A 12152-nucleotide genomic window follows, 5' to 3' on the forward strand; every position below is an offset into this window, starting at 1 on the left:
ATTTTTGTGCTATAAACCTAATGGATAACATAATCTGTTACTTCTGCCTGTGTAACGCATGATATCAATGTTGGTATTGTGCACCCAAATGTATTTATTGTTTTAAGCATGTCTGCTCTGCTGGAATGTGCAAATAGTAGTGCGGTGTTTACAAAAGTGGCCTGTACCATTAGAGAAGAGGGGTTTAATGAAAATATTACCAGCATTATTACGGTACCGGGTTTGTTTTATTTTAACATACAAGGGGCAAGGTGGTTACATGGCGCAAAACGTGTTCTTAATATGACTGCTTAATGAAGGGTGTCAATCTTATCTACAACCTAAAACACATTGCGAACACGGAAAAGTGGTATCGTCCACCGTTCTCTGCAGTCTGCAGTAGATATGGCGTCACTGAAAAGTGTAGGAGTCGAGAAACTTCCCCATGTAAATAACGCCAACAAGAGAACTGCTTAACAGAGTTTATAGCGCTTAGCTTATATATATTTACCAGCTTATTTTTTAAGTATGCCAAGGAAAAAGCCATTTAGCAACAAACAGAAGAAGAAACAGCTACAAGTCAAACGGGAGAGAAAGAGAGGTAACTGCATTTTCTATTAGCGTTACCATGCTAGCGTTAGCACTGAGCTAACGGTTTGTGCTGCTCAGACAAATGTGACATTAGTGAAGCAGCGAAGTGTTTTTGGTGACTGTTGTGTTTGGTTACGTAAGATGTACAAGTAGAGCATGAGATCACTTTGAGCCTGTGAAAGAAAAACACAAATTGTCTGTCAAGTCAGGCTAATTGCAAAAACAAGCATTGTAAAATAACTTGTAACTTGGTATCACAGGCATGAAACGGCATAACAATTATTTGTAGTCTTTTGACCAGGTACAATTGAGTGCTAATCCAGCAGGGCAGGTGTAATCTTACCTACAATGACTTTATAACAACATTGAATGGTGATGACATGTTTGCTGAAAGATAGTTGGTTATTCAAAAGCAGTATATTCAGGTACATTTCTCACCACAATATACAATAACCAGCTTGAACATAACATTTTAATCTGTCGATATTGGCAAAATATTTAGAATTACAGTCAAATCAGTTGCTGGTTTGTGCCTTCACCAGTATATTGAGTCAGTATAGTCAAGCTGTAAACTTGTCAAAACAATCTAAATGAAACTTTTTTTTTCCTTCTATATTGGAAACACTTCACTGTTTAATTTCTCAAAAGTTGTTGGCCCTTTTCAAGGTAAAGATACCAGACTTTCTCATGGATTAGGAATTGGCTGAGCCAACGCACAGGATATATTGATATCTCTAACTACTAATAAGTGAAAAAAGTACCGGTATATCTGTATGATATAAGCCTGTGTTTTATTGTGACTCCTGTTCCTTGCCTCTGCCGTCCAGGTGACACAGGTTCTGGGCCAAGCAGCCGCAATGCCAGCGTCGAGCGAGGAGAACGACAATCGGACACCTCAGACAGTGAGACCACTGATATTAGGAGACTAAATCAACAACCCTTTAGCAGAGAAGGTAGATATGACCCCAACAGGTGAGTTATCAGTTTAAATTTCTTTTTTTGTTTTTGTATTCTTTTTTTACGATCTGTTGATTTAAATACATGCAAGCTCCCAACAGCCTGGCACCCCTACATGTTTGACCTTCCCAGCACACAGTTCCCCACCACATTCCTAGTGGTGTCCTCTCCTATGCAATCATAGCACCTAAGCTATAGAAATATCTCTCACTCTTCCTTAGATATTGCCATTACCTACACCCAATTAAAACTCAACTTAAACTTACTTTTACTTTCTTTTCTTTGAGGCCTTTATTTTACCCTCCTGTTTCGTTTTCACATTTAACTGTCTTTGTCTAGGTTGTGTTTTCATGTCATGACAATAATTGTCCTTCATTTTTCTGTTTCGCTTTTACCAATACACCACCTTTTGGTTACTCTGTTGTTTACCAGTATGCTCTATAAGCTGTCGGAGTGATTGATTTGACAAAATGCATTTTCTGTTGCAAAAAAAAGTTGAACTACCAAAAAAGCTGCTGCTTGGTAGTCTTAAATAATTAATTAGAGCAATATGGCAGAGTATGACGGTAATAAGAGAAAGTGACCAGGTGTTCAACACTGCTATTAAGTGATTTTATTTTAGTGGACTAAGCTTACATTATGGTTGTCTATAGAAAACAATAAAATGGGATTAAAAACATATTCTAAACAGAAATTGACTTAGACATCTGGTTTCTTAGTGTGTGATATGAAGTGACATACATAGAAAAAGTAAATTGTCTGTCAATTTTGCGTGGTTAGTCATCCACTTTTTGGATATAACAACCAATTCTAGCCAAATAATTTTATAAGCTGTATTAATAACCCTCCTTGACTGCTCCCTCAGGTTCCGACTGCACTTTGAGAAAGAAAGTAAAGAAGAGGTGGAAAAGAGGAAGAAGTTGGCCATGGAGAAGGTGCTGCAGCCTATCTCAGACAAAGAACTTGAGACAAACATCCATGACATCTACCCCTCAGACAAAGGTCTGCTTAACTTTTATGCTTTACACATGACCGTCTGAAAATAAGCCAAACAGATGAACAGAGTGAGTCACCGCTTGACTCATTGAAACTTGATTATTAACTGCCAGGTCTTGGTTTCCCACGACGACCGTCCTGGAATTATGAGATGACCCGAGAGAACCTAATGAGGAAAGAGGAGAAGTCATACAGAGAGTACCTGGATGACCTGCACTCTAGAAACCCACCTGGCTCTCTTAGCCACTTTGAGCACAATCTTGAGGTTAGTGCCATCATTGATTAACTCACAAGGTGCCATTTGGCTATAAAATTGGCAGGTTAGACTATGAACTCATTCTTTTCATTAATTCTTTTTTTGCTTCTGGGTCAGAGTAATCTATGTCCCTTGGGAGCAGCTGTTTTTCCAACTGCATACTGTGTTCAACAGTAGTATGAATGCCAGTCTGTGGTTATTTTGAAGTATGCCAGTCCCGGCTAAGCTGGTTTCCATCTTGGAATGCGGAAGTAAATCACAGCTCAGCTGATAGCAACGCTGTTGAAGTCTAGCATCCACTTACAGTCTGAAAAAAAGCTGACAAGTGAAATTGGTGGTATCTTTATGTGGTTTGGTCTCATTGTTATGATTTCCCCTGTTACTATGGCCTCTGCTGTCTGTCATGTCAATCTCTGACCTGGCGCTTTGCATTGTGGGAATCAGTAGGTGAGGGAGACTGCTCTGATGCATACTGTAGATATTTCCAGAAGCAGTATACATCAGGTTAGTTTTGGTATACTGCAGATCTCGCATTTGTTTGCATACTGCATTTTGGACAAATAAGTGTATGCTACAAGTATAGTAGGTGGTTTCAAAACAGCCATCGTGTTTTCAGGTGTTCCATTCCTTGTAAGATTATGGATGTCTCGTCCATCCCATTCTCAGGAACAATTAATCTTCATCAGTCCTCTGTACTTACAGTTCAAATAAATTGCCTTCAAATACGTAATATCTTTTCATTAAATTCCTTAACATCTATGTTGTACACTATATGTGTCTGAGCAGGCCTGGATGTAAACTGTTGCTTAATGGACTGAGAGGGGCACACAGCTGCAGTGTTGTAACTTGCTGTTTATATAAGTTACATTTTTGTGCTGATATTTTGCACTTGGTAGTTACTAGTGTGTGTTTAAAGTCCCACTCCAGGTAATTTGCAGTTGTTTGTCTTGGCAGTGAAACCAGAAAGTTCAAATCTGCTCAGTTCTTTTAAACTACACAGCAAGTAATGCAATACAGGTCGGACCTCATCAATTTGCTTGTGCACCTGGATCAGACCATTTATTAACCTTCACCTGTGTGCACACCTGCTTCGACCCTTTCTGCCCCCACTAGTTTTTATTCTAGTAGGTTTTGAATGCAGCCTTTTGACACATCTTTGTTAAATGAAGCAGGTTTAAACGGCTCAGACTTCAGCACCTTTTCTAGGCAAAATCAGTATTTATGAATCCTGTTGAACCTCTTGGCAGCAGACACTGCATGAAGCAATCTTGCTTGTTAATGAGCTTCCTGTAAATTTATGAGTACCTAACTGACTTTCTGTCTTCCAGTTTATGTCTCCAGGATGTAGCATGTAGTGAATATTGAATTGTGAGAATGTAAGATCATCTATATGGCCTATTTTTGTACCCATGTATTATCTGATATTTTTCTCTGGGGACAAGGTACCATCATATCTTACATGCTGTGTAATGCTTTTTAGTTTTGCTAGTTTTGGCTATGAAAATCATTAAAAAAAAATGTAAGTCGAAAACCTGCAGATAATTTAATTTCAAAGCGTGGGCTGAGCTCAGGAGGCACATCATCACAGCAGTAGCAGGGCTTTAGCAGCTGCCGGTGTGATAAGTGGCTCTTGGTAATCTAGAGATGATGGCTTTATGAGTGCAGCCGAGGATGAGAATGATGGAAAAATGACACGTATATGAAGAAGCTGCTTGTCTGAACAGGTTGCTTTGCTTGTTGAACTGGAGTTTGTTTTAAAACATTAAGATAGATAATGAAAGTAGAGAGAAAAGTCTATATATTCAAGAAAATGTCTAAGAAAAAGCTTGTTTTCCTAATAAACTGTCATGCTGAGAAAACTGAAATTGTGCATTCCTAAGGATTCCCTCTCTACCTTTACTTTTTTCCTCTCTTGTAGACATGGAGGCAGCTATGGAGGGTGTTAGAAATGTCAGATGTCATCCTGCTCATTGTGGACATAAGGCACCCGGTAGGTGATGTTGGAAACAAAAGCCTGCTGGATAAATGAGACCACTAGATGGTGACAATTCAACTTGAATTTGTAAATATCTAAGATAATTGTCAACATTATATGAACCCTTATTCTATTCTAAAAGAGAAATCATGAACAATACTCAAACTAAAAACTCTCGATTCTATAACTCTTGTACTTTACTCTTATACTAATGTTTTGATAGTTATCTGCTTTTGCAAGTGAAGTTAAAGAACAGTTGGCTTTGATTTTAGACAATTCTTACCTCAATTGTGTTACTATGATTAAATGACCATATTTGGTTTTTAATTTGATCGTGACATTAGAAGTTCAAATCAGAAGTGTCTTAAAGTATATCACTTTCCCATTGTTTCCCTTCTCAAGTGTCTCATTAAATATTAATTATGTTGATTTAAATGTTCTTTTTGATGATTTAGTTATATTTAATGAGTCTGAGAAAATGTGTGCATTCATTTAGCGCAGGGTTCAATATATATCTGTGTGATTGGATACCAAGTTAAAATAATATTTATAATACAGTTCCTTGGTTCTTGGTATAAGACATCAGGCCTTGAAATACTTATTCTAACAACCAACAAGCTAGAAATCTGTAATGTGAAGTGAACTCAAGTCCACTGTTTAGATTGTTCATTATTAACATAAAGCTTAAAACAGCTTATGTGGTATTGTTCATATTTATAAGGATATGATCCTGTGATTTACTGTATAAATGAGCTAGATATACTTTCTAACAAGAGGTGTCCTCATGTAAACCACCCAGGTGCTGCAGTTCCCTCCTGCCCTGTACCACTATATCACAGGAGAGCTCCAGAAGCAGGTGGTCCTGGTTTTGAACAAAGCTGACCTGTGTCCTCCTCCACTGGTGATGGCCTGGAAACACTACATGACCTCCCAGTTCCCCAACCTACACATAGTCTGCTTTACCTCCCACCCTGGGCAGCCCTACAGCACAGGTGAGGAGTGGAGAGGTAGAGTGGGGGGAGGGTAAACGTAGGCAGAGAAACTGGGGAAATATGAAGAGGAATGTGTAACACAAAAAAAAAAAAAAAGGCACAAGATTGTTGAAATGGAAATAAACCTGCCGTAATGTTGATTTAATTTGGGTGAGATTCACAGTCTGCCTCTTTCTTCTGGCTTGTAGTGCTCCAAAAGAAGAGAATGAGAAGGAAGGCTGACTGGAATTATGCTGGAGGTCCCATTGATATCCTGAAGGCCTGTCAGGAGATCACTGCAGGCAGAGGTGGGTGTCTGTCTACTATAAATCTTGCAAACCCATAAAGAAAAGTACACTAATCAGAATATATATTTTTTTATTGTCAAGTACATTTACACATACAAGGAATTTGTCTTGGTGTATTGGTGCAAAAACAGTTTTATATATATATACAAAATATCCTTAAAATTGCCCTTAAGCCTTGTTCACACTTGCACGAACTTCAAAATACTTTTTAGTTTGTTGGCTGAGCTGCATGTGTGAACGCAAACAGCCGCAGAAAGTCGAAGTGAGCTGATATTAGAACTTGAGTAAGTGTGAGGGAGTGTTGATGATTATTCCCTGCAATCGGGGCATGACTATAGAATGTGTGCACACGGCCGTTGTGATCTCCATACACGTGAATAAACTGCATTATGTTTTCTCTTCACCAGTAAATTCTTTTCGGTGCTTTTGTTGATATTGTGATTCTGAGGATATACACATAGCGTAAATATAAAGGGCCAATATTCTCATTATAGCATCGCATAGAGGATTCTGTCGCTTCGTCTGCTACTTCAGCGTCTCTCTTTTTCCATGATGTTTTGCTTCCCCATCTGATCTCGCAAGGATAGTCTCCTGCTGTGAGGAGCATGTGTGAACAACCAGATTTTTCTGGGGCAGTCCAACTGAAATTTTCAGGAGTGCATTTGTGAAAATGACTATACAGTTGTACAGTCTGTGAACGTATTCCTTGGTTTGTACATTTTTATTGATTTTCTTACTACAACCTTCTTTTTTTGTTGTTGTCAAAGTTGACCTATCCAGTTGGGAGAAGAAGATTCAAAGAGATGCTGTTGCCGAGCGCCTGGATGGAGAGCGTCCAGATGAAGGAGCAGAGTCAGTGCTGGTGGAGCATCAAAGTGACCGGGCTATGGATATGAGCAGCCTATCCCAGGAGCTCTACAAAGATGGAGTCCTCACAATAGGATGCATAGGTAACCATCTGAGTTTTCTATGAGCAATTGGACCTTGTAGCCAAGTTCAGTGATTTATTTTCTTGAAATAATTCCAAACAAAATCATGAAAAGAAATGCAGATTTATTTCTTAGAAACCTTTTTGGAGTTCTTTAAGATCCTACACTGTATTTTGTGTTCTTTGTGAAGAAAACTGCACCCATAGATAACAACTTTCGATCCAATCTACTAGATAAAAGATTTAGCAGAGATTGTGAGTCAAAGCCTATCCGTGAATCTAAAGTTTTTTCACTTTAATGGGATTTAGAGAGAAAATATATATTTTTGGACCTATTTAAAATCCACTGTTTTTTAAACTAAGCTATAAGCTAAAGTAGAGCAACAGGTTGGTAAATGAAAACCAGACGAAATCAGCAAACTGAATTAGGAACATATTTTCTTGATACCAAACCCTTGCTGTTTTTCCCCCTACAGGCTTTCCAAATGTTGGTAAGTCTTCAGTTATAAACAGCCTGGTGGGAAGGAAGGTGGTCAGCGTGTCTCGAACTCCAGGCCACACCAAATATTTCCAGACCTACTACCTCACCCAGACAGTCAAACTCTGTGACTGCCCTGGATTGGTTTTCCCCTCCCGCGTCGATAAACAGATACAGGTATAAGCTCACACTATGGTACTGGAAAGCAGATGTGACTTTGAGTTTTCTTGCCTGTTTAGGCTCAGTAGAAATGTAATTGTGTTAAACAGCACACGCACAGAGATCTGGGAAAGTGCATTATTGATTTTCTACAATCCTGCTCGTTATCTTTCAAACACTCTTTATGAATTTCAAAGTACTTTTATATGAAAGCTACACTTTACAAACTTTGGGAACTGTCTTGCAGTTTTCAAAACTGGGTTTGAACTTTTGTTTGATTTTGAATATTAATGGGGTTTTTTTTCCATCTTACTTTTGTGTTTTGTCTTTAACTGTGTTTTTATTTCTCTAGATTCTGGCAGGCATCTACCCAGTGTCTCAGCTGCAGGAGCCCTACAGCTCAGTTGGTTATCTGTGTGAAAGAACCCCGTTTCTTTCTGTGCTGAAGCTGAAACATCCCAAATTGCTGGAGAGCAAACCCCACCAGAGAAACGAGGGGTCTGAGGAGCTCAGCTGGACTGCCTGGGATGTGTGTGAGGGTAAGCCAGAGTTTGGTTGGTACAGTTGCAATTCATAAACTTCACTACAACCTCTGTTCACCAAAACATTGACCTCTCTTGCAGACACCAATGTTATCGGCCTAGCTGTATGAAATGTAAATAGTTGTTTACATATAAGAAGCCAATCCCCACTTTCAACCAGTGAAGGTTTAGGCTGGTATTAATGTGTCTGCTTATTGTCACCTACAGCTACAGCTATAGAAATATAGCAGGGTTAGTATAGCACAGAAACACTCTTAAAGTCCACATGTTTTTAAAAGAACGTATTTATCACTGTTTGAAAGTGTGACTCAAATAGATTCAAAAGACACAAAAGGGGACACAGTACTAGATCGTAATTATAAAGAGGTGCAGAAAATTCATAAATTGATCTTATGCAGGGAAATAAATGCTTGGTGCTAAAAAAAAACAAAAAAAAACAGCACCCCCTTACCTGTGCAAACTATTAAAAGTCAGATATTAAACCAGTCATGCTTTAACCAACAGGTGAATATTATGAACAGGATCCTAAAAAAAGTCATATTGAATTATTTCTGAAGTGTACACACCTAATTAAGTCAATGTCTGAGTACTTCCCAACTTCCTTTTCCTATCTGATATACTCAGTACCCAACCACTATCACCCATGCTGAGTTTAATTAGCATTGTAATGATCTAAATGGGTTTTTGCTCACAGTACACAGAAATAAGATAAAATAGTTACAGGCTAAATTGACGATACTAAGTGGAAGAATCCATTGATTTCTCTGTTTAATCTTTCCATGTAATTTGTTTGCTTCGAGGAAAAAAGGAATATCGTTACACTTTTCCTTTAATTATGACTAATACAATAAAACATAGTAGTATGTTTTTATATAACTAACATTTAAATACGGCCTCTCTGTCCCTGTTTTCTCTCTTTAGCCTGGGCAGAGAGAAGAGGCTATAAGACAGCAAAAGCAGCTCGCCACGATGTTTACCGGGCAGCTAATAGTCTCCTGCGTTTGGCCATTGATGGCAGACTGTGTCTCTGCTTAACACCACCTGGCTACAGCTGCCTGAGAGGTAAAGTGTGCTCCTACACGTCAACATTTCTGTTTTAAGGGAATCTGTAAGGTTCAAACAGCAGGAGGGTAGAATTGATTTGTTCCTGGGACTATTCATCGTCTACAGAGCATTGGGAGAATCACCCTGACTTGCCGGAGATTATAGCCCTCCAAGGTAGGACGACAGCGGAGGAAGGGGCCGGAGAGAGGGACGATGACGATGATGGAGAATCCAGCACAGAGCCCGAGGAAGAGAGAGACCGAGATGCAGACGATGATGAGGACGGAGATGATGAAGATGAAGGGTTTGGACATCCTAGAGGGAAGGAGGATAAGCCCTCTGGCTTTACTGTCAACATGTACAACGTCCTCCGGGAAAATGAGTGCGTGTGATAACATATGTTGAGCGCGAATACATAAGTTGTTCCTTTTCCCAAAGTGTTCCCCGTTTCCCCCAGTTCATTCTTCATTCCTTTTTTCCCCAAATCTGCATTCCTTCTCATTTGTTCCTGCATCTCCACCACTCATGTCAATATCTTCTCTGTACATTGACATGATCTAATCTAATTAATTCAACCTGCCCTCTATATTATACAGAGCATATTCATGTATTCATGCTGTGCCTCTGCTCTGCTAGTTCATCCATAAAGCTTTTTCTTTAGTGTTGCTTCTAGAAATTGGTTTGGATTGGTTTTATTTAATCTTTGTTAATTGCATGTAGTTCTCTGAGAAAAACGAACAAAGTAAGTTCCTTTAGCCTGAAACAATCATCATCTGACTGGTTTTCGATCTGTTTATCAATAAGTGACTTCACAGCTGAGATGCCAAAGTTCAGGGAGCGACGACAAAACAAATCAGAAGCACTGTCATTATGATGTCATTGACTGGAGCCACCGCTCGACTCTCAGAGCAGCTGGGGACTTAAGCACAGAGGCTCTAAATCTTCTTTACAGACCGGAGTTAGTCAAAACTTTGGTCAAGGGTGTGGGGTGGGATAAATGAGATATACAACCATTAAAAATGGTATGCATAAAACCAACATGATCACTCATACTTTAGCTGAACAGTTTCACAGCTTAGTCAGAGATCATTGATTTACACTTTGTTTTATTTTGATGAAACTGTAACTGAGAGTGATATTTAGTTTCTGTGGTTCTACATAGCAGAAAGTTTCATAAATATATTTTGATGGGTTTTGGTTGACAGTGGAATAGTTAAAAGTTGTTAAAAAAAAAAAAAAAAAATCCTGTATTGCTGTTTGAGGTCATTTCAGGAATTTAACCTGTAGTTTTTTTTTTAAACTATTCCAACAATAATCCTTCAATCCTAATAGAGCTCTACAGTATTAAATGCAGGATGGTTGGTACATTCATTCAGCAGGTTTTTATTTTAAAGGGCAGTGTGTTGGATTGACACCAACTGAAACTGCTTAAAAATCAGTTAAAGGGATAGTTTGCCAATTTTTGGACAGTCACTTATTTATTTCTTATTGAGAATGTGAAGATGGATGTCACTCAGGGGACAGGAGAAGGTTAGCTTTGTGTAGCACAAAGACTGGAAATGAGATATCAGCTATTCTAACTCTGTAAAAGGCAACAGAAAACACTGAATTTGACCTTTCACGATCACTTTGCCGTTGACATTACTCGGTTAGTTTTTACAACAAGGCAACAAACCCTCTATTTTCAATCAAAGTGTTCTATTTTAACATTTCTTGCAGCAAATTCCTGAACTCTCTGCTGGTTGTCTGACAACTTCAAGACTATTAAGTCACTGCCTGGCTAAAACGAAAATGTCTAGCACCATCTGAACTGTAGTCCTGTATACACTGTTGTCACTTTGAATTCCAGTCTTTGTCCTGAGCTAAGCTAACAAGCTGCTGGTTGTAGTTTCATACTTACTGTCAAGACACGAGAGTTAAATCAATCTGCTCACACAACTCTCCTAAAAATAAACAAGAGTCTTTAAAATGTCTCATTGTTCCTTTAACCACAGAGAGAGAGAGATCGTCTATCTTAGCTTCCATCTGTCCATCCTTAGAGAAAACATTATTAACATTACACTCCATCTTTGCTCTGCTACTCGCTTTATGGACTATAAATGACGTCATAGTTTTGTAAGATATTTGCGATACTCAAATTTTCTCTTCAAACTTGAAATTTCTCTCTCTCTCTCTCTCTCTCTCTCTCTCTGGCCCGCTTCAATCCTTAGAGCTGTATTTTTCGTGTGCTGTTGCTTTACCTCATTTATTCTGTGAGGGAACTCTACAGTGCTGTGTTACTGTGTAATGCATCAGGATAGAGCCACATGCAGACATTTCTACCAATGGTACAGTTAGAAGCACTCACCGGTAATCAACAACGACATTCTGTTAGAAAACACAACAGACATTTAGTTGTGATGATGTGGATTTATGGAAGTATTAAGACACGGTGTCTGGTGAGTGTAGTGGGAAGGCTTGAGGTGTATTCAGGCTATTTGCTGCATTCCTCATTTCATTCCTATAAGTATGCCTAATGATGACTGGATGGCTTTCTGCAATAAAAGAAATAGTCATTAAAACCTCAATGCTGTCTTTGATCGTTTGATTTTTTTGTAAGATATTAATTGTAACTTGTGTGGGATAATGAGTGAAGGTTATTAAATGTATTTTCAGAGAAATATATTTCACAGATGAACCCTACTGATTTCTGGTTTTACTAAAAAGTCATAACACATGATGGGCCAATGCCTTTTTTATTTTTTTTAATGCAACTCATTTAAGAGAGAGCGGATGATGAACTTTTTAATTGTTTACACCAAATATTAGAGGAGATTTGTGATCCGTGGTCAGCCTGGTCATATTTGGATGGGCTCTGTTAGACTAATTACTCCGTGTGCTGACTGAATGCCAAGCACACAGAGTTATGAAGTTATTCTCATGGAGATGTTTGTGTTTTATGGTTTAAGTTGTCTTGTAATTAGTCTGG

General features: G+C 38.6%; 1 protein-coding gene across 1 annotated transcript; it reads left to right on the plus strand.

The window, feature by feature from the left end:
- Window positions 1-371: 371 nt before the first annotated feature.
- Window positions 372-11751, plus strand: gnl1 (guanine nucleotide binding protein-like 1). Its single transcript, XM_020649106.3, has 12 exons — window positions 372-580; window positions 1398-1542; window positions 2393-2529; window positions 2637-2788; window positions 4698-4769; window positions 5554-5746; window positions 5935-6033; window positions 6801-6983; window positions 7438-7616; window positions 7951-8137; window positions 9062-9202; window positions 9311-11751. The coding sequence occupies exons 1-12, from the start codon at window positions 508-510 to the stop codon at window positions 9574-9576; spliced, it is 1827 nt and encodes a 608-aa protein (XP_020504762.2). The 5' UTR covers window positions 372-507; the 3' UTR covers window positions 9577-11751.
- Window positions 11752-12152: the final 401 nt, after the last annotated feature.

This window comes from Labrus bergylta, chromosome 8 (assembly GCF_963930695.1).
Source record: "Labrus bergylta chromosome 8, fLabBer1.1, whole genome shotgun sequence".
NCBI lineage: Eukaryota > Metazoa > Chordata > Actinopteri > Labriformes > Labridae > Labrus > Labrus bergylta.